Consider the following 22,316-nt stretch of genomic DNA (forward strand, 5'->3'; position numbering starts at 1 on the left):
TACGACGGATGTACTGTAGCCAAGTTCGCTCTCTCGAAGCCATCGAACGTGCTATGAGCAGTGGAGGAACGTACGTTTGCTTGCTTCCTCCCTCCCTTCCAAGCGTTTCTTTAGATGTACAGCGACACCATCCGATTAATAATAGTACCACTCACTGTCATTCGTAATTTTACGAGCCCCCCAATAAGAAGTTTACAATATTTCAGCCCTCGCTCAAGAGGTTTGCAACTTTTCAGCACTTGTACTGTGGACAGCGACCAGCACTGTGTACTGCCTTGTCGGCTGCCACAGCAACCTTGCTTAGGGGCAAACAAACTATGGGAAACGCAAAAATAGGGACATAGAGACAAGAAAAACAGACATTTCAAGTATTTTAACTGAACTGCTATACACACACAGTATATATTCCAAAAACTGAAAGCGAAAACAGATCAGCAGTCACACTATGGACAGCGACCAGTACTTTCTCCCTTGTCAGTCGCCATTGCAACCTCCTACAACCTCTAGGCCCATGCAGTATTGTTTAGGGAAATGCACACAATACAGCATGGAGGTATTATAAGAACTGGAGAAAGTGAACAAGTCCCGCCCCCATTCATTTCAATGGGAATGCTAGGCTAGTGAAATGTGCCAAAATTGAACGATTTTTTCAGGCTTCAACATGGCGTTTCAAGAGGCTTGTTTCCGGTGCCGTTTTACTTAGCCAATTAAGTGCCAGGTTACTGACTGACGTAAGGTACAGAACGAGAGCTCGTGCCCACACTAAGCTCGTGCGTGAGCTGAGAGTGGAACAGCCACCAATCAGCATGAGGAAAACGCAGGGAAAACGGCACCGGACATGATGTATTTCTGGAAAATGGCGACGAGGAAGTGCTTTGCTAATCGGCGAAGCTAACCAGTCAAATCCTGACCCCCTGCAATACAGCACAGCACACAACAATCAGGAAAACAGTTCTCCGAAAACCCACTATCAATTGAAAGTGAATAGTGTTTGCTATATGCCAAGCGATTTGAGTCATTTTGAATGAACACTTGAGGACAACATATTTTTGTCAGTTTAACTTCATCTTACCTCCACAGATAGTCGTCGTCTTCGATCTGGAATCACAAGCGTGTTCCCATTACTTCCTGGTACTATAGTAGAACCGATACTCATTCTGGGCCCAACCAGCATGTACCGTTTATCCCCAGATCTATATTGAATACTGTGGCACAGAGTTCCGTCATAATTTGGATCTTGTAAGTACTTGGACGAAAAGTCTGTTGATTTGGAACATTGCATGACAATCAGCACGATAACACTGATTAAAAACAGTGCCGACACCGACGCCAGTGTTATGATGAGGTAAAATGTGACATCAGTCTCGTCACTGCTTAATGGGTTCTGAACATCCGAAGCAGCAAAGGCCTCTTTTGGCTCCACCAGCTTAATGACCAGTGTAGCAGTTGCAGAGAGTGAGACGTTTCCATTGTCTTTGACCAGTATGACCAGTTTATGTTGGGCTTCATCTGTTTCACTGAATGACCGCAGAGTCCTTATCTGTCCGGTATAACGGTCCAAGCTAAAGAGAGTGTGGTCTGTGACCTCTTGCAATGAAAAAAGTAGCCACCCGTTGTAACCCACGTCAGCATCAAAAGCTCTCACTTTGGTGACTAAGTGACCTGCGTTCACATTACGTGGAACTTCCTCTACACCTTCTGAGGTGCCGTTGGCACTTACAGGAGACAGAATCACTGGTGCATTATCATTCTGATCAAGTATGAATACATTAACTGTGGCATTGTTTCCTCTGGGTGGTTTCCCACTGTCACTTGCTAATACTTGAAACTGGAAAGATTTCAGTGTTTCAAAATCAAAACTTTTAAGTGCATACACATGACCATTTTCTGAATTGATGTTTAGAAAGGATGCATATTTACTGTCATCTCCACAATCCCGGCAGATCTGATAGCGAACGAGAGCGTTTTCATCAAGGTCTTTATCAGAGGCAGACACTGTGAAAATGGATTCACCAGGAACATTATTTTCTGCCACATAAAATGCATACTGACTGACTGAAAACTGTGGACTGTTGTCATTGACATCTGATATCAACACCGTTATTGTCTTTTCAGATGACAAAGGTGGCTGTCCTGAATCTACGGCAGTTAATGTGACATCATATTGAAATTCTTTCTCCCTGTCCAATGGTGAGCTAGTGATCAAAGAGTATATGTTATCCTGAGTGGAGGGCATCAGTTTAAAAGGTAAGTGCTCAGGTAATGAAAGAGCCACTTTACCATTGACACCAGAGTCTAAGTCATTGACACTGATCAGTGCAACTGTTGTTCCGGGTCTAGAATCCTCAGAGACTGCTCTTGAGAAGGATGTCACCTCAATCTCAGGTACATTGTCATTAACATCCACAATTTTTATAGTGACACTTTTGTCTGTTGTCAGAGGAGCAAAACCCTTATCTGAGGCTTGTACATCTAATTCATATTTGTCCTTTTCCTCGTAGTCTATGTGCCCCTTTACAGTAATTTCACCGCTGACAGGATTTATTTCAAACAACTTGCGTAATTTACTGCTTACAATGTTACCGAAAGAGTACACGATCTCGCCATTTGAACCTTCATCTAAATCACTTGCATTTACTTGTATCACTGTGGTTCCAATTGGTGCATTTTCCTTTAGCATGACCGTATATATCTCATCTGTAAAAAGAGGCGCGTTATCATTCACGTCCAAAACATCAATATGTATCTCCGCTGTTCCCGACTTGGGAGGTTTTCCACCGTCAATGGCGGTAAGCACTAGCTTGTGGGTTGTGGCAACTTCCCTATCTAGAGATTTTTGTAAAATCAGAATGGGAATTTTACCATCCTCCCCACGGTCTTTTACCTCTAGGCGGAAATGATCGTTTTGACTCAATTTGTACAGTTGAATTGAATTTATACCTCCGTCCGGGTCGCGTGCTGGCTGAAGCTGAAACTTCACACCGCGGAGTGCAGATTCTGATATTTCTAGACGCGTTTTCTGATCAAGAAAGCTCGGGGAATGGTCATTGACATCTACAACCTCCACCGACACGTAATGGATCTCTAGCGGGTTTTCGAGAATGGTTTTAAGATTAATCAAACACGAGCTGCTTCGCTCGCAAACACCCTCCCTGTCTATTTTACCATTCACATACAAAATGCCATCGCTTTGGTTTACCGTGAAAAGGGAATTGTTTGAACTTGACACTATGCGAAAGCCTCGTTCCTTCAGTGTTCGTACATCAATCCCCAAATCCTTAGCAATGTTCCCAACGACAGCTCTGTCGTGTTCTTCAGAAACAGAGTATCGTATTTGCGCCAAAGATCCTTTCCCAGACAAAAAGGCTGCAAAAAATAGTAGCCACTGCCATCTCTCCCACCATCCACGTCCCCTTTGTTCCATGTTCTCTACAATATAGTAGCCTAGCGTTGATCTTTCTTAAATCATATCCAAATCCAAATAATGTTTATCCATTGACCGTCAGATGTGCAGTTGGTAATTGTCCCGTTAATGGCAAATCGGTGATCGTCTGTGCGGAAAAAAGGCAGGTGTAGCTAAGCCAGTTTACTTCAACCACTCCGATGGGCAGGACCTTATAACTGTGATGCATTTCCCCTCTAAATGAGACATGTAACACTAGCTGTACAGTGACACCATGCGTCTGGATGTGTACACAACATATTGATAAACAAAGGTTTTATTAATCACGATGATATATGAAAACACCGACACAAACACACGTTAACATATTTCCATGCGCGCGCTTATGTGCATGGGTCTATGACTGTTTGATCATATTCAAAACGCCATGCATGGTTGCATATTGTATGTTTAGCTGTGTAAATCGTGCAATCAGTCCGTTTCCGTAAGAAATGACAATGTAGGCCTATAGCTTATTGTTTTTCTTAGCCTTTAGCTAAAAATGCAGAGACATAAAGTGCTTGTAAGTAGGCTACTAGGTTCATGACCAATAACGAAATGGTTGTTCACAATCAGGACCCTTCCAAAATCATCCTGTGTACCGTGACCCAGCTAAGAGAAATACGCATACAAATGCATAATGAAACTCAACAGGTGGAAATGCAAACCTATCACAAACTGTCAGTCCATACTAATCCTCTGCTCCTAAACACTAGTGCATGCTGTCGATTGTCTCACATCAGAATGTGTGCCAGTCACAAAAAAGACGTGAAGAACTTGAAGAAAAGTATTTAAGTAATGGTTGGAATGATAAACGCCTTTATTATGAAGCAATATCTTACCTCTCCAGACGGTCGTCGTCTATCAGGCATCATTAGTGTATTGGCATTACTGCCTGCAGCAATAGTAGAACCGATACTCATCCTGGGCCCAACTAACATGTACCGTTTATCTCCAGATCTGTACTGAATGCTGTGGCACAGTGTCCCGTCATAATTCGCATCTTGTAAGTACTTGGAGTTATAGTCTGGTGACTTAGAGCACTGCATGGCGATCAGCACGATGATACTGATGATGAAAAGCACTGAAACTGACCCCAACGTTATTATTAGATAAAACGTTACATCGTTCTCCTCGCCCATGTTCGCTGGGCCCTTCACATCTGAGGCTGCGAAAGCCTCCTTGGGCTCCACTAATTTAACAGACAGTGTAGCAGTCGCAGAGAGTGAAACGTTCCCATTGTCTTTGACGAGAATGATGAGTTTATGTTCAGATTCATCCGTTTCGGTTAACGCACGGAGAGTTCTTATCTGTCCTGTATATCGATCCAAACCAAACACGGTATGATCAGTAACTTGATGCAATGAAAATAACAGCCATCCGTTGTATCCTACGTCGGCATCAAACGCCCTCACTTTTGTGACCACGTGACCTGCCTTCACATTACGAGGAAGTTCCTCTGTACCCTCATAAGAACCATTTGAGCTAACAGGATACAGAATGACTGGCGCGTTGTCGTTTTGATCCAATATAAACACGTGCACAGTTGCATTCCTTTCTCGAGATGGGTTTCCACTGTCACTCGCCAATACTTGAAACTGAAACGTTTTCATTGTTTCAAAGTCAAAGCTTTTAAGTGCATAAACATTCCCATTTTCTGAATTGATATTCAAGAAAGAGGCGTATTTATTTTCATCCCCACATTGCCTACAAATCTGATAGCGCACGAGTGCATTGTCATTGACGTCTCTGTCAGTAGCAGTCACAGAAAACATGGGTTCTCCAGGAACGTTGTTCTCCGACACATAAAAGGTGTATGGACTATGGGAAAACACTGGATTGTTGTCATTCACATCAGACACAATCACTGTTATTGTCTTCATAGACGACAGTGGTGGCTTCCCTGAGTCTGTTGCAGTTAAGGTTACGTCATATACACTCACAGTTTCCCTATCCAACGGTAAAGATGTTACTAATGAATACATGTTGTGTTTTAAGGACGGCAGTAATTTAAAAGGCAAATCCTGAGTTACTGAACAGGACACTTTTCCATTTTCACCGGAATCTAAATCAGTAATGCTTATGAGTGCAACGGTTGTTCCAGGTCTAGAATCCTCTGGGATTGCTCTAGAGAAGGATGTTATCTCAATCTCCGGTGTGTTGTCATTTACATCAACAATCTTTATAGTCACACTTTTATCCGTTGTTAAAGGTGCGGGTGCTTTGTCAGAGGCCTCTATATCTATCACATAAACATCGTTTTCCTCAAAATCAATATGTCCCTTGACAGTAATTTCTCCACTAATAGAGTTTAAATCAAAAAGTTCGCGTAATTTGCTATGTACGCCATTTCCAAATGAATAAACAACTTCTCCATTCAAACCTTCATCTAAATCAGTGGCATTTACTTGAACCACAGTAGTTCCAATTGGTGAATTTTCCTGTAAAGTAACTGAATACACCTCCTCTGTGAAGACGGGTGTATTGTCATTTACATCCAGTACATTAACTATTAGATTCACAATCCCCGATTTCGGGGGTTTTCCTCCATCTATGGCTGTAAGGACTAGCTTGTAGGAGGGGGTGGTCTCTCTGTCTAATGGCTTTTGCAAGACCAGAATTGGCATTTTACCGTCTTTGCCACGGTCTTTCACCTCTAGTCGAAAATGGTCGTTTTCGCTGAGTTTATAATGCTGCACCGAATTTATACCACCGTCTGGATCATGAGCTGGCTGTAGCTGAAAACGCGCGCCGCGTAATGCCGACTCTGTTATGTCTAAACGTTTCTCTGGTTCGAGGAAGCTGGGAGCATGGTCATTAATGTCTATGACTTCTACTTCAACATAATGAATCTCGAGAGGATTTTCTAAGACAGTTTTCAGGCTAATTAAACATACGCTGCTTCGCTCGCAAACCTGCTCTCTGTCAAGTTTCCCATTTACATACAATGCACCGTTGTTCTCGTTTACGCTGAAAAGAGACTCGCTTGAACTTGACACGATACGGAATTCTCTCTCCTTTAGTGTCCTGACGTCGACCCCTAAATCCTTCGCGATGTTGCCCACGATGGTTCCATCCTCCTGTTCCTCTGAAATGGAATATCGTATTTGTGCCAAAGATCCTCTCCAGAACAAAAAGGAAAAATAGAAGACTAGCCACTTCCGACACGAAGGATGTCGTCTTTGTTCCATATTCCGTGAGGTAAGTCGCAACCCACCCTTTCTATTCTGTGTTCAAAAGCGAAGCTTGTATATCCATTTGCAAATCTTTGTTTCTAATACAATTGTAAGACATCCACCCGAGTATGTATTTCATCTGTGGAATAGCCGATATAGCCAAGTCTGTTCAGCCCCCTTCTAGTAACCTGATTGGGTGGACTTAAATGACGATGCGTTTACCTCTCTTTGTGTGAAGCGATACTTTAGATGTGCACTGACACCATGCGATACCAACTCATACTACACTTCAGCACCATCAGTGTATTAAAACTATACGGGCAGTGTTATTAAACATGTTATAAAACACTTCACAGTGTGCTTGATATAGCCTCAGACAGTTTCAGCACTCTGGATATGGACAGCGACTTATTTTAAAGGAACTCTCCACCATCACCCTATACCAAAATTGCTACTGCAATATTACACATGAAATTCGCAGCAACAGTCATTCGACAAGAGAGGGGGACACGGATGACCGCCACCAGTTTTACCCAGTACTAAACAGGGTACTGATAATAAAGCTAATAGCAATAGCAAATGATGATTACCAGAACAAGTTGCCCTGGATTCCTTGTAGAAAACGTGTACAATTAAGTGCAGCAAATTGCTGCAAAGAAGTATTGGAAACGTTTTGCCTAACTAAACAAAGTAGGTCCTGCCTAGGTTGGAGCTGCCATACATCAAGACAAATGGCATTCATTCGGACAAGAGAACACCACGATGCAACTAACAAAAACACTCCGTATAAATGTTGTTTCTGCAAATTATACAAAAGTGTAGCTCGAACTTCAGCGAATAAACTAAATGCATCTGTAAGTTTATTATAACAAACTGCATTCTATAATTTGTTACAGTTGTGTCTTACCTCCTCAGAGGGTCTCCTCCTTCGATCCGGAATCACAAGTGTATTCCCGTTACTGCCAGGCACTATTTGAGAACCAATACTCATTCTAGGTCCTACTAGCATGTAGCGCTTGTCTCCAGATCTGTACTGAATACTGTGGCACAAAGTCCCGTCGTATGCTGCATCTTGTAAATACTTGGATGAGTAATCTTTTGGTTTGGAGCACTGCATGACAATTAGAACAATGATACTGGCCAGAAAAAGTACAGAAACGGCTCCCAGTGTGATGATTAGATAAAACGTAACACCATTTTCCTCATCATCCTGCGCCACGCTTTTGCTGTCAGCTGCTGCAAAAGCCTCCTTGGGCTCCACCACCTTTACTGCCACAGTCGCTGTTGCGGAGAGTGAAACGTTCCCATTATCTTTGACTAATATAACTACTTTGTGTTCAGACTCATCTGTTTCTGTGAAGGGCCGCAGGGTCCGTATCTGTCCTGTATAGCGGTCCAAACCAAAAAGAGTATGGTCACTAACTTCTTGTAATGAAAATAGCAACCAGCCATTGTATCCGACGTCGGCATCATAGGCCCTCACTTTAGCCACGAGATAGCCTGCGTTTACATTGCGGGGAAGTTCTTCTACGCCTTCAGCGGAACCATTGGTGTTTATAGGAAACAGTATCACTGGAGCATTGTCGTTTTGATCCAGAATAAAGACGTTTATGGTGACATTGCTGGTAAGGGAGGGAGATCCGCCGTCCGTGGCCAACACGTGGAAATGAAACATTTTAACAGTCTCGAAATCAAAGCTTTTTAGGGCATAGATTTTACCATTTTCCGAATTTATATTTAGGAAAGATGTGAACCCATTATTGCCACAATCTCTACAAATTTGGTACGTGACTAGTGCATTATCACCTTGGTCACGGTCGGAGGCAGAAACGGAAAACAGTGACTCGCCTGGTACATTATTTTCTTTCACATAAAACGTGTAAGAAGTCAGCGGAAACTCTGGGCTGTTGTCATTCACATCTGAAACTAACACTTTGATTGTTTTCTCAGATGACAAGGGGGGATTTCCTGCGTCCCTTGCACTTAATTTAATATCGTATTGGAACGAAATTTCTCTGTCTAAAGGAGAATTTGTAACCAAAGAATATACATTATCCTGTAAAGATGGCGTTAATTTGAATGGCAAATCTTCAGGCAATGCACAAGACACCTTTCCATTAATGCCAGAGTCTAAATCATTCACACTAATCAAAGCTACTGTAGTACCTATTCTGGCATCCTCAGGAACAGCGCTAGAAAATGACGTTACTTCTATCTCTGGCGCATTGTCATTTATGTCAACTATTTTAATCAGCACACTTTTGTCGGTTGTCAAAGGAGCAAACCCCTTATCTGAAGCTTGTATATCAATTTCATACACATCGCTTTCTTCAAAATCGATTTGTCCTTTCACAGTTATGTCTCCAGTGATTGCATCTATATCAAAAAGCTCTCGAAATTTACTGTTACTGTTGTCATCACTGAATGCGTAAAATACTTCCCCGTTTGGACCATAATCCAAATCAGTTGCGTTTACTCGCATAACTGTTGTCCCGATTGGAGCATTTTCATCGAGGGACGCAGAATAGACATCTTTGGTGAAAACTGGCGAGTTGTCATTAATATCCAAAACATCAACGGTTATCTCCATAGATCCAGTCTTAGATGGCCGTCCTCCGTCACTGGCAGAGATTATCAATCTGTGGTTGGGAATAGACTCCCTGTCCAGTTGCTTTTGTAAAATTAAAAACGGAATTTTACCATTGGCACCTCGATCTTTCACCTCAATTCGAAAGTGCTCATTCTGGCTAAGTTTATACTGCTGCACAGAATTGGTGCCCCCATCAGGGTCTTGAGCGGGTTGGAGTTGAAATCGAGCTCCTGGCAAGGCGGACTCTGAGATTTCTAACTTTTTCACCTTTTCTAAGAAATTCGGAACGTGATCATTGATATCCAATACCTCAACTGCAATGTAATGTATTTCAAGAGGGTTTTCTAGGACCATTTTAAGGTTGATCAAACACACGCTGCTTCGATCGCAAACCACCTCTCTGTCAATTTTGCCATTCACGTACAATACGCCATCGTTCTGATTCACCCGGAGAAGCGAGTCACCTGAGCCCACGATACGGAATCCTCGCTCCCTTAAAATCCGCGGATCAATCCCTAAATCTTTTGCAATGTTCCCCACCACGGCTCCGTCCTTCTGTTCCTCCGAAATAGAGTACCTTATCTGGGCAAAGCACCCTTTCCACAACAGAAAGACGGCGAGGCTGAACAGCCACCACCGTGGCTCCTTCAATGCTCCACATCCCCTTTGTTCCATGTCCGCCAAAGGAAAGTATCACACACCCAGGTTGTCACAGTGAAACTACAAACACTCGATAGATATCCATTAGGTAGTACTTGTGGAATAAATCCCGAAATGTAAGTAGAATGAAATCCGTGATGCAGAGCGATAATTTAACACGGCTAATGACGGAGGCAGCAGCAAGCGTGCATCCAGTAGGCTACGTAAATAGGCGGGATCTAAGCACTGCAACCAATGTCCCTCGGCTGCGTGTTATTTTAGTTTTATACTGACACCGTGCGATTACAGAGAATATAGCAGTTTTGTGATATACGACACTCACAACTTTTACCCTAAAAGAAAACACAAAGGAAAGAGAAAGAAAACATCCAACGGATGGCGCTGTGCATTCAGCACCAACAGGGTGGACAGCGATTTAAAAAAAAAAAAGTGGAAGTCTGTAACCTACATGAAAATGCATACTATGAGACGTAAGGTGCATCAGACTGAAATGTGAATGCCAGAATCTCAACAAGTGTCAAATTATACATGGAAACCATGCTTACAATTAGCTGACGTTATGCAAATGCATTAGCCCGCCCTGCGTTTTACAGCACATTCAGATATGTGTAGCATAGCAAAATATTATATGAGCCTTTACTTCTTACCTCCATAGAGGCTCGTCTCCTTCGATCTGGAATGACTAGTGTATTCCCATTGCTGCCTGGGACTATAGTAGAACCAATACTCATTCTGGGCCCAACTAGCATGTAGCGCTTGTCTCCTGATCTGTACTGGATGCTGTGGCACAATGTTCCGTCGTAATTTGTGTCTTGCATGTATTTGGTGGAAAAGTCACTTTGTTTAGAGCACTGCATGGCCACCAGCACGGCTATGCTGATGAGAAACAGCACTGACACGGATCCCAAAGTAACAATTAAATAAAATGTCACATTTGACTCTCCATCAATAGCGGCCGTGCTTTTTACATCAGAAGAGGCAAATGCCTCTTTTGGTTCCACCACGTTGATCTTAACGACTGCTGTTGCCGAGCGTGAAACGTTACCATTGTCTTTGACTAGTATGACCAATTTATGTTCCGCTTCGTCAGTTTCCGTGAAAGGTCGTAGAGTCCTTATCTGTCCTGTATAGCGGTCCAAACTAAATAGAGTGTGGTCGGTAATTTCTTGAAGTGAAAATAATAGCCAGCCGTTGTATCCTACATCGGCGTCATAGGCCCTCACTTTAGTTACCAAATGCCCGGCGTTGACATTGCGCGGAATCTCTTCTACGCCCTCAGCAGAACCGTTGGTGCTGACTGGATACAGAATAACGGGAGTGTTGTCATTCTGATCTAATATAAAGACTGTCACTGTAACGTTATTGCTAAGCGATGGAGTCCCAGAGTCAGCTGCCACAACTTGAAATTTAAACATTTTCATGGTTTCAAAGTCGAAGCTTTTGAGAGCGTAAACATTTCCGTTTTCGGAGTTTATGTTGAGAAAAGATGTGTATTTATTGTCCTCACTACCACAATCTCGGCAAATGTGATACGTAACTATGCCATTTTGATTAATGTCCCGATCAGACGCAGACACTGAAAACACGGAGTCGCCTGGCACATTATTCTCTGTCACATAAAACATGTATGGAGTGTTGACGAATCGTGGAACATTATCGTTGATATCTGATATTGATACAGTTAGAGTCTTTTCAGATGACAGCTGAGGCTGTCCCGCGTCTTTTGCAACAATTGTAATTTCATATGTGTCTGTAACCTCTCTATCTAGTGGCGCATTCGTAGTTAAAGAGTAAGTATTATCCTGTAAAGACTGCATTAATTTGAAAGGTATATCGCCAGATAAAGAACAAGACACTTTACCATTAGGCCCAGAGTCCATGTCATTCACACTGATCAAAGCAACAGTTGTCCCTAGTCTAGAATCTTCAGGGATTGCTTTTGAGAATGATGTTATTTCCATTTCTGGCGCGTTATCATTTACATCAACAATTTTAATTATTACGCTTTTATCTGTAGTTAGAGGAGCGACTCCTTTATCAGATGCCTGTATATCAATTTCATAGCTATCCTTCACCTCAAAATCTACTGCCCCTTTAACAAATATCTCACCTGTAATTGGGTCTATATCAAATAGTTTACGTAATTTATTGTTTACATTCTTCCCAATGGAGTAGATTACCTCGCCATTTGCGCCCTCATCTAAATCAGTGGCATTTACTTGTATAATTGCTGTTCCTATTGGGGCGTTTTCATTTAATCTGACAGAGTACACGTCTTTTGTGAAAACGGGCATGTTGTCATTAACGTCCAACACATCCACATACAGATTCATTGTTCCAGACCTAGGCGGTCTCCCGCCGTCTAATGCAGTGAGTAACAACTGCTGCGTTTTTGTTGTTTCTCTGTCTAATGTTTTTTGTAGAACTAAAATGGGAATTTTACCATCCTCGCCATGGTCTCTTACCTCTAGTCGGAAATGATCGTTGCTACTGAGTTTGTATGTCTGTACTGAGTTCACACTACCGTCGGGGTCGTGCGCAGCCTGAAGCTGATATCGGGCACCTGCCAACGCCGACTCTGAAATCTCCAGTCGCGTTTCGTTTTGAGGAAAGCGGGGAGCATGGTCATTAACATCAACCACGTCCACCGTTACATAGTGGATCTCCAGCGGACTCTCCAAAACGAATTTTAGATTGATCACGCATGCACTACTTTGCTCACAAATCGCTTCTCTGTCTATTTGTCCATTCACATACAGTATGCCATCGTTACGATTTACCCGGAATAGTGTATCGCTTGAACTAGACACAATGCGAAATCCACGCTCATTCAATGTTCGGTGATCAATGCCCAGATCTTTGGCAATATTTCCCACGATAGTCCCTTCTTTCTGTTCTTCTGAAACCGAGTATCGTACCTGCGCAAAACATCCTTTCCGAATCAAGACGACGGTCAGGAAAAATAGCCAATTCCTTATATCCTTCCACGAGACACGCCGGCTTTGTTCCATTACGACGTCCCACATTATTTCCAGCAGCGTTATCAGAACTTGGTAAAGCTTTCACACATATTGACAACACGTTTGTGCTTGACTATGCCTCCACAATAACGTACTAGCAAATGATACCGATCGACACTTTTCTTTTCCGACAACTGAGAGCGCGCACAAAGGAATAGAGTGAAGAGGCGGATGCGGCGACTTGTGACAGCCATGCTGTGAAACACTTTGTTTTGCCCACAGTGACACCACGCGATTGTTCTGTGTATGTCTATTTGAAGTATAGTGGTAGAAGTACATACTGTAGAAATATTACATATAATACACAGCAGAGGAACGATTCATGCAAGCTCAAACACTGAATTTTAAGACCTTTGAACGTTGCTGCTACCAACACATTTTCAGCACCTCTTCCATGGACAGCGACACACCCAGGCATCACAACGAGATGTACAAATCAGCAGGGTCAGCTTTTCATTTTCATATAGCCATTTCTATGTTATCATTTGAGTCGTAACGTTAGTTATTTCAAGCCCTTACCTCTCCAGATGCTCTACTCCTGCGATCAGGCACAACCAGAGTATTTCCATTGCTGCCAGGAACTATAGTAGAACCGATACTCATTCTGGGCCCAACCAGCATGTATCTTTTATCACCAGATCTGTACTGGATGCTGTGGCACAGAGTTCCATCATAGTTCGTGTCTTGTAAGTACTTTGACGAATCTTTAGGTTTTGAACACTGCATCACAACCAAGACAACTATGCTCATGAGAAACAGAAAGGAAACGGATCCCAAAGTAATTATTAAATAAAACGTGACGTTGTCTTCGCTGGTGTCTGCTGCGGCATTACTGATATCAGATGCAGAAAAGGCCTCTTTAGGCTCCACGGCGTTAATGATAACCGTCGCAGTTGCAGAACGTGAAGTATTTCCATTGTCTTTCACCAGTATGACCAGTTTATGCTGAGGCTCGTCAGTCTCTGTGAATGGCCGAATGGTCCTAATCTGTCCAGTGTAACGGTCCAGCCCAAAGAGCGTGTGGTCGCTAACTTCTTGAATAGAAAATAGCAACCAACCGTTGTATCCTACATCAGCGTCATATGCCCTCACTTTTGTCACCAAATGGCCAGCTTTTGCATTGCGCGCTATTTCTTCAACGCCTTCAGCAGACCCGTTAGCGCTGACCGGTGACAGAATCACCGGTGCATTGTCATTTTGATCCAGGATGAATACATGCACCGTTACGTTACTACTTAGAGGCGGGCGTCCAGCGTCTGTAGCGAGTACATTGAACTTAAACGTCTTGATTGTTTCAAAGTCAAAACTTTTTAGTGCGTAAACATCTCCATTCTCAGAGTTAATGTTCAGGAAGGACACTGAGTTGTCTGCGCCCTCGCCTTTTAAAATGCTATAAGCTAGTTGGGCATTTTCATTTTGGTCTAAATCTGACGCGCTGAGGGAGAACAGTACTGCACCGGGTGTGTTATTTTCCATCAAATAAAACGTATATGGACTTTGAGAAAATACAGGACTGTTGTCATTAACGTCTGAAATATCAACAGTGATCGTTTTCTGTGACGACAGGGGAGGATCTCCTTTATCCACAGCAACTATAGTGATTGTATAGACAGAGGCAGATTCTCTATCAAGCCGTGATTTGGTGACTAAAGAATACATGTGCCTTTGATACGATGGTTTTAATTCAAAGGGCACGTCATTTTCAAGACTGCAAATAACTACACCGTTGTCACCCGAATCCTTATCTGATACACTGATTAAAGTTATCGTTGTGCCAGGTTTCACGTTTTCAGGGATTTCACCGGAGAGAGATGTAACATCTATTTCTGGAGCATTATCATTCACATCTTGGACATTAATAATAACGCTAGAATGTCCAACTAAAGCCACTGGGCCTTTATCAGAAGCTTGCACGTCAATCTCATATTTTTTCTTTTCTTCAAAGTCAACAGCTCCTTTAACATTTATCTCCCCTGTTAAGGCATTTATCTCAAATATATCAAGAGCTTTATTTTTAAGACTGTGGTCAAATGCGTAAATAACCTGTCCATTTCCCCCTGCATCTAAATCTGTGGCGCTTAGTGTAACCACTGATGTACCCGGAGCAGCATTCTCTGCAAGGGTGACTGTATAAACCTGTCGCTCAAAGACGGGTGCGTTATCGTTTATATCTAAAACAGTTACAGAGATATTTACTGAGCCCGATCTCTCTGGCTTCCCTCCATCATATGCTGTCAGTATTAAAAATACTTCTGGTTCTTGCTCTCTGTCTAGCGGCTTTTTCAGTATCAAGAAAGGGATCTTTTCCTCGTCCCGAGATTTGACATCCAAATCGAAGTAGTTATTCGGACTGAGGGAGTACTTACGAAGAGAATTCACTCCTACATCAGGGTCATGCGCTGCATCAAGGGGGAAACGCGTGCTCTGAAGAGCAGCATTTTCAGATATTTCCAAATGCTTTTCTTTTTCAGGGAACACGGGAGAGTGATCGTTAATATCCATTATCTCTACTTCGACATAATGAATTTCTAAAGGATTTTCCACAGCGATTTTTAGGTTGATGAAACACTGAGTGTTTTTCTCACATATGATCTCTCTGTCGATATTTCCGTTTACATACAGTGCGCCATTGTCTTGGTTTATCTGCAAAAGATTCTCCTTTGAGCCTGACACGATACGAAACCTTCTTTCGGTCAGTGTGTTGACATCAAATCCCAAATCCTTCGCAATGTTTCCCACGACAGTGCCCTTTTTAGACTCCTCTGGAACCGTGTAGCGAATCTGCCCCGATGCTCCATGACAAAGGTACATAGAAACAACACAAAGCAGGATCACGTCCACTCTCCCGAATGTCGGTCTTTTCCTCCCGATCACCATGATGCCACGCATTCTTTCTTAACCCACATCACCAAGTCCTGAATCCAAGTGAAAAACGCTGATCAAACTAATCACGTTCACTACAATAAACAGACTAGTGTGCTATTTCACAAATCAGATGGGCTATCCGCCGTCTCCGTCTCACTTGGTTTAATGGACGCACGTTAAAACTGATTCTGAGCACGCGCAGGAGATAGGAGGAGTTTAGATGTGTCCAATAAACCACAGCCTATACCTTAAGTTGTATTGCAGCGACACCAGATGATACAATAATACAAACGCAGAGAAACGCAGTGGAAAATGAATGATGTCAACTGTAAGTGAATGACACACAAGCAAGGATCACACAACTTTCCGCATTGACACCACGCGATTTTTCTGTGCATGGTCATTTGAATTACAACATAGTGGCCGTCTGCTAAACATATCACCTGAAGAGAAAATACTCACGCAACCACAAACACGCAGATTTAAAACCTCGAATGTTGTTTCTCTCAACACATATTCAGCACCTCTTCTGTGAACAGCGACACACCCAGACAGACATCACAACGAGATGCACCAATTTAGCAGGATCAGCTTTTCAATTATTTTCATTTTCATATAGCAATTTCAGTGTGCACATTTGAGCTAGTGTATCAAACATAGCATCTCATTATTCCAAACCCTTACCTCTCCAGATGCTCTACTCCTGCGATCAGGTACAACCAGAGTATTTCCATTGCTGCCAGGAACTATAGTAGAGCCGATACTCATTCTGGGCCCAACCAGCATGTATCTTTTATCACCAGATCTGTACTGGATGCTGTGGCACAGAGTTCCATCATAGTTCGTGTCTTGTAAGTACTTCGACGAATCTTTAGGCTTTGAACACTGCATTACAACCAAGACCACTATGCTTATTAGAAACAGAAATGAAACGGATCCCAAAGTAATTATTAAATAAAATGTGACGTTGTCTTCGCTGGTGTCTGCTGCAGCATTACTGACATCAGATGCAGAAAAGGCCTCTTTAGGCTCCACGGCGTTAATGATAACCGTCGCAGTTGCAGAACGTGAAGTATTCCCATTGTCTTTCACCAGTATGACCAGTTTATGCTGTGGCTCGTCAGTCTCTGTGAATGGCCGAATGGTCCTAATCTGTCCAGTGTAACGGTCCAACCCAAAGAGCGTGTGGTCGCTAACTTCTTGAATAGAAAATAGCAACCAACCGTTGTATCCTACATCAGCATCATATGCCCTCACTTTGGTCACCAAATGGCCAGCTTTTGCATTGCGCGCAATTTCTTCAACTCCTTCAGCAGACCCGTTAGCGCTGACCGGTGACAGAATGACCGGTGCATTGTCATTTTGATCCAGGATGAATACATGCACCGTTACGTTACTACTTAGGCGCGGGCGTCCAGCGTCTGTAGCGAGCACATTGAACTTGAACGTCTTGATTGTTTCAAAGTCAAAACTTTTTAGTGCGTAAACATCTCCATTCTCAGAGTTAATGTTCAGGAAGGACACTACTGAGTTGTCTGCGCCCTCGCCTTTTAAAATGTTATAAGCTAGTTGTGCATTTTCATTTTGGTCTAAATCTGATGCGCTGAGGGAGAATAGTACTGCGCCGGGTTTGTTATTTTCCGTCAAATAAAACGTGTATGGACTTTGAGAAAATACAGGACTGTTGTCATTAACGTCTGAAATGTCAACACTGATAGTTTTTTGTGAAGACAGGGGAGGATCTCCTTTATCCACAGCAGCTATAGTAATCGTGTAGACCGAGGCAGATTCTCTATCAAGCCGTGACTTGGTGACTAAAGAATACATATGCCTTTGAAATGATGGCTTTAATTCGAAGGGCACGTCATTTTCAAGACTGCATATAACTACACCGTTGTCACCTGAATCCTTATCTGATACACTGATTAAAGTTATTGTAGTACCAGGTTTCACGTTCTCGGGGATTTCACCGGAGAGGGATGTAACGTCTATTTCTGGCGCATTATCATTCATATCTAGGACATTGATAGTAACGCTAGAATGTCCAACTAAAGCCACTTGGCCTTTATCAGAGGCTTGCACGTCAATCTCGTAACTGCTTTTCTCTTCAAAGTTAACAGCTCCTTTAACAGTTATCTCCCCCGTCAATGCATTTATCTCAAATATATCAAGGGCTTTATTTTTAAGACTGTGATCAAATGCGTAAACAACCTGTCCATTTTCGCCTGCATCTAAATCTGTGGCGCGCAGTTTAAGAACTGATGTACCCGGAGCAGCATTCTCTGCTATGGTGATTGTATACACCTGTCGCTCAAAGACGGGTGCATTATCGTTTATATCTAAAACAGTTACAGAGATATTTACAGAGCCAGATCTCTCTGGCTTCCCTCCATCATATGCCGTCAGTATTAAAACTACTTCTGGTTCTTGCTCTCTATCTAGCGGCTTTTTGAGTATCAAGAAAGGTATCTTTTCTTCGCCTCGAGATTTCACATCCAAATCGAAGTAGTTATTCGGACTAAGGGAGTACTTACGAAGAGAATTCACTCCTACATCAGGGTCATGCGCTGCATCTAGGGGGAAGCGTGTTCCCTGAAGAGCAGCATTTTCAGATATTTCCAAATGCTTTTCTTTTTCGGGAAAGACAGGAGAATGGTCGTTGATATCCATTATCTCTACTTCAACATAATGAATTTCTAAAGGATTTTCTACAGCGATTTTTAGATTAATGAAGCACTGAGTGTTTTTCTCACATATGATCTCTCTGTCGATGTTTCCGTTTACATACAGCGCGCCATTGTCTTGGTTTATCTGTAAAAGATTCTCCTTTGAACCTGACACAATACGAAACCTTCTTTCGGTCAGTGTGTCGACATCAAATCCCAAGTCCTTCGCGATGTTTCCCACGACAGTGCCCTTTTTAGACTCCTCTGGAACCGAGTAGCGAATCTGCCCCGATGCTCCATGACAAAGGTACATAGAAACAACACAAAGCAGGATCACGTCCACTCTCCCGAATGTCGGTCTTTTCCTCCCGATCACCATGATGCCACGCATTCTTTCTTAACCCACATCACCAGGTCCTAAATCCAAGTGAAACACGCTGATTACACAAATCACATGCACTACAATAAACGGACTCGTGAAGTATCTCACAAATCAGATGGGCTATCCGCCGTCTCCGTCTCACTTGGTGTAATGGACGCACATTAAAACTGATTCTGAGCACGCGCAGGAGATAGGAGGAGTTTAGATGTGTCCAATAAACCACAGCCTATACCTTAAGTTGTATTGCAGCGACACCAGATGATACAATGATAGTCACGCAGCGGAGAGTAAAATGTGTAAATTAAGTGAATGGCACATAAACACGTATCACACAGCTTTCCGCAGTGACACCACGCGATTGTTCTGCGCATGTCTATTTGAAGTATAGTTGTCGTCTGCTAAATGCACAATACACAGGAGAGAAAAGATTCACGCGGCCTCAAGCACTAAGATTAAACACCTCAAAATATTGCTGTTCCCTATGTATTTTCAGCACCACTTACATGGACAGCGACATACCCACACATAACGAGATGTACAAATTCAGCAGGATCAGCTTTCTCATTTTTGTACAGCCATTTCAGTGTGCACATTTCATCGAGTCTGTTTCAAACATAGCGTATAATTATTTTAAACCCTTACCTCACAAGATGCTCTACTCCTGCGATCAGGTACAACCAGAGTATTCCCATTGCTGCCAGGAACTATAGTAGAACCGATACTCATTCTGGGCCCAACCAGCATGTATCTTTTATCACCAGATCTGTACTGGATGCTGTGGCACAGAGTTCCATCATAGTTCGTGTCTTGTAAGTACTTTGACGAATCTTTAGGTTTTGAACACTGCATCACAACCAAGACAACTATGCTCATGAGAAACAGAAAGGAAACGGATCCCAAAGTAATTATTAAATAAAACGTGACGTTGTCTTCGCTGGTGTCTGCTGCGGCATTACTGATATCAGATGCAGAAAAGGCCTCTTTAGGCTCCACGGCGTTAATGATAACCGTCGCAGTTGCAGAACGTGAAGTATTCCCATTGTCTTTCACCAGTATGACCAGTTTATGCTGTGGCTCGTCAGTCTCTGTGAATGGCCGAATGGTCCTAATCTGTCCAGTGTAACGGTCCAACCCAAAGAGCGTGTGGTCGCTAACTTCTTGAATAGAAAATAGCAACCAACCGTTGTATCCTACATCAGCATCATATGCCCTCACTTTTGTCACCAAATGGCCAGCTTTTGCATTGCGCGCAATTTCTTCAACTCCTTCAGCAGACCCGTTAGCACTGACAGGTGACAGAATCACCGGTGCATTGTCATTTTGATCCAGAATGAATACATTTACCGTTACGTTACTACTTAGGGGCGGGCGTCCAGCGTCTGTAGCGAGAACATTGAATTTAAACGTCTTGATTGTTTCAAAATCAAAACTTTTAAGTGCGTAAACATCTCCATTCTCAGAGTTAATGTTCAGGAAGGACACTACTGAGTTGTCTGCGCCGTCGCCTTTTAAAATGCTATACGCTAGTTGGGCATTTTCATTTTGGTCTAAATCTGACGCGCTGATGGAGAATAGTACTGCGCCGGGTGTGTTATTTTCCATCAAATAAAACGTGTATGGACTTTGAGAAAATACAGGAGTGTTGTCATTAACGTCTGAAATGTCAACACTGATAGTTTTCTGTGAAGACAGGGGAGGAACTCCTTTATCTACTGCAGCTATAGTAATCGTGTATACCGACGCTGATTCTCTATCAAGCCGTGACTTGGTGACTAAAGAATACATGTGTCTTTGAAAGGATGGTTTTAATTCGAAGGGCACGTCATTTTCGAGACTGCAAATAACTACACCGTTGTCACCTGAATCCTTATCTGATACACTGATTAAAGTTATCGTTGTGCCGGGCTTCACGTTCTCTGGGATTTCACCGGACAGGGATGTAACATCTATTTCTGGAGCATTATCATTCACATCTTGAACATTTATAATAACGCTAGAATGCCCAACCAAAGCCACTGGGCCTTTATCAGAGGCTTGCACATCAATTTCATAACTGCTCTTCTTTTCAAAGTCAACAGCTCCTTTAACAGTTATCTCTCCTGTCAAGGCATTTATCTGAAATATATCAAGAGCCTCATTTTCAAGACTGTAATCAAATGCGTAAACAACCTGTCCATTTTCGCCTGCGTCTAAATCTGTGGCGCGCAGTGTAACAACCGATGTACCCGGAGCAGCATTCTCTGCTAAGGTGACTGTATACACCTGTCGCTCAAAGATGGGTGCGTTATCGTTTATATCTAAAACAGTTACAGAAATATTTACAGAACCGGATCTCTCTGGCTTCCCTCCGTCAAATGCCGTCAATATTAAAACTACTTCTGGTTCTTGCTCTCTGTCTAGCGGCTTTTTAAGTATCAAGAAAGGGATCTTTTCCTCTCCACGAGATTTGACATCCAAATCGAAGTGGTTATTCGGACTGAGGGAGTACTTACGAAGAGAATTCAGTCCTACATCAGGGTCACGCGCTGCATCTAGGGGGAAGCGTGTTCCCTGAAGAGCAGCATTTTCAGATATTTCTAAATGTTTTTCCTTTCCGGGAAACAAGGGAGAATGGTCGTTAATATCCATTATCTCTACTTCGACATAATGAATTTCTAAAGGGTTTTCCATTGCGATTTTTAGGTTAATGAAGCACTGAGTGTTTTTCTCACATATGCTCTCTCTGTCGATATTTCCGTTTACATACAGCGCTCCATTGTCTTGGTTTATCTGTAAAAGATTCTCCTTTGAGCCTGACACGATACGAAACCTCCTTTCGGTCAGTGTGTTGACATCAAATCCCAAATCCTTCGCGATGTTTCCCACGATAGTGCCCTTTTTAGACTCCTCTGGAACCGAGTAGCGAATCTGCCCCGATACTCCATGACAAAGGTACATAGAAACAGCACAAAGCAGGATCACGTCCACTCTCCCGAATGTTGTTTTTTCCCTCCCGATCACCATGATGCCACGCATTCTTTCTTAACCCACATCACCAAGTCCTAAATCCAAGTGAAAAACGCTGATTATACAAACCACATACACTAGCTACGATAAACAGACTAGTGAGGTATTTCTCAAAATCAGATGGGCTATCCGCCGTCTCTGTCTCACTTGGTGTAATGGACGCACATTAAAACTGATTCTGAGCACGCGCAGGAGATAGGAGGAGTTTAGATGTGTCCATGAAACCATAGCCTCTACCTTAAGTTGTATTGCAGCGCCATCAGATGATACAATGATACAAACGCAGAGGAATGCAGTGAAATGCAGTAGGGAAATACATTTGTTTAGACGGCAAGTGAATGGCACATACACAAGCATAACACAACTTTCTGCAGTGACACCACGCGATCGTTCCGTGCAAGTATAGTGGTTGTCTGCTAAATGCATATCGCATAATACACAGGAGAGAAAAGATTCACGCACTCAGATTTATGTTGCTGCTCCCAACGTATTTTCAGCACCTCTTATAT

At 42.7% G+C, this 22,316-nt stretch overlaps 4 protein-coding genes and 1 pseudogene across 4 annotated transcripts in view; all 5 read right to left on the bottom strand.

Annotated features, from left to right (window-relative positions):
• The window catches only part of LOC134069103 (protocadherin alpha-C2-like), a 166,464-nt gene that overhangs the window by 123,193 nt on the left and 20,955 nt on the right, over positions 1-22,316 (bottom strand). The gene's annotated exons all lie outside the window — the stretch shown is intronic.
• LOC134069417 (protocadherin alpha-3-like) lies at positions 301-3,424 on the bottom strand. Its single transcript, XM_062525382.1, has 2 exons — positions 1,073-3,424; positions 301-315 (listed from the first exon to the last, which is right to left on the bottom strand). The coding sequence occupies exons 1-2, from the start codon at positions 3,422-3,424 to the stop codon at positions 301-303; spliced, it is 2,367 nt and encodes a 788-aa protein (XP_062381366.1).
• Positions 7,499-9,953, bottom strand: LOC134069418 (protocadherin alpha-3-like). The gene is made up of 2 exons (XM_062525383.1): positions 9,931-9,953; positions 7,499-9,884 (listed from the first exon to the last, which is right to left on the bottom strand). The coding sequence occupies exons 1-2, from the start codon at positions 9,951-9,953 to the stop codon at positions 7,499-7,501; spliced, it is 2,409 nt and encodes an 802-aa protein (XP_062381367.1).
• On the bottom strand, positions 10,196-12,897 carry LOC134069419 (protocadherin alpha-3-like). The gene is made up of 2 exons (XM_062525384.1): positions 10,509-12,897; positions 10,196-10,200 (listed from the first exon to the last, which is right to left on the bottom strand). The coding sequence occupies exons 1-2, from the start codon at positions 12,892-12,894 to the stop codon at positions 10,196-10,198; spliced, it is 2,391 nt and encodes a 796-aa protein (XP_062381368.1). The 5' UTR covers positions 12,895-12,897.
• On the bottom strand, positions 19,396-21,816 carry LOC134069420 (protocadherin alpha-7-like; annotated as a pseudogene).

The sequence above is a fragment of the Sardina pilchardus genome, chromosome 21 (assembly GCF_963854185.1).
Source record: "Sardina pilchardus chromosome 21, fSarPil1.1, whole genome shotgun sequence".
Classification (NCBI taxonomy): Eukaryota; Metazoa; Chordata; class Actinopteri; order Clupeiformes; family Clupeidae; genus Sardina; species Sardina pilchardus.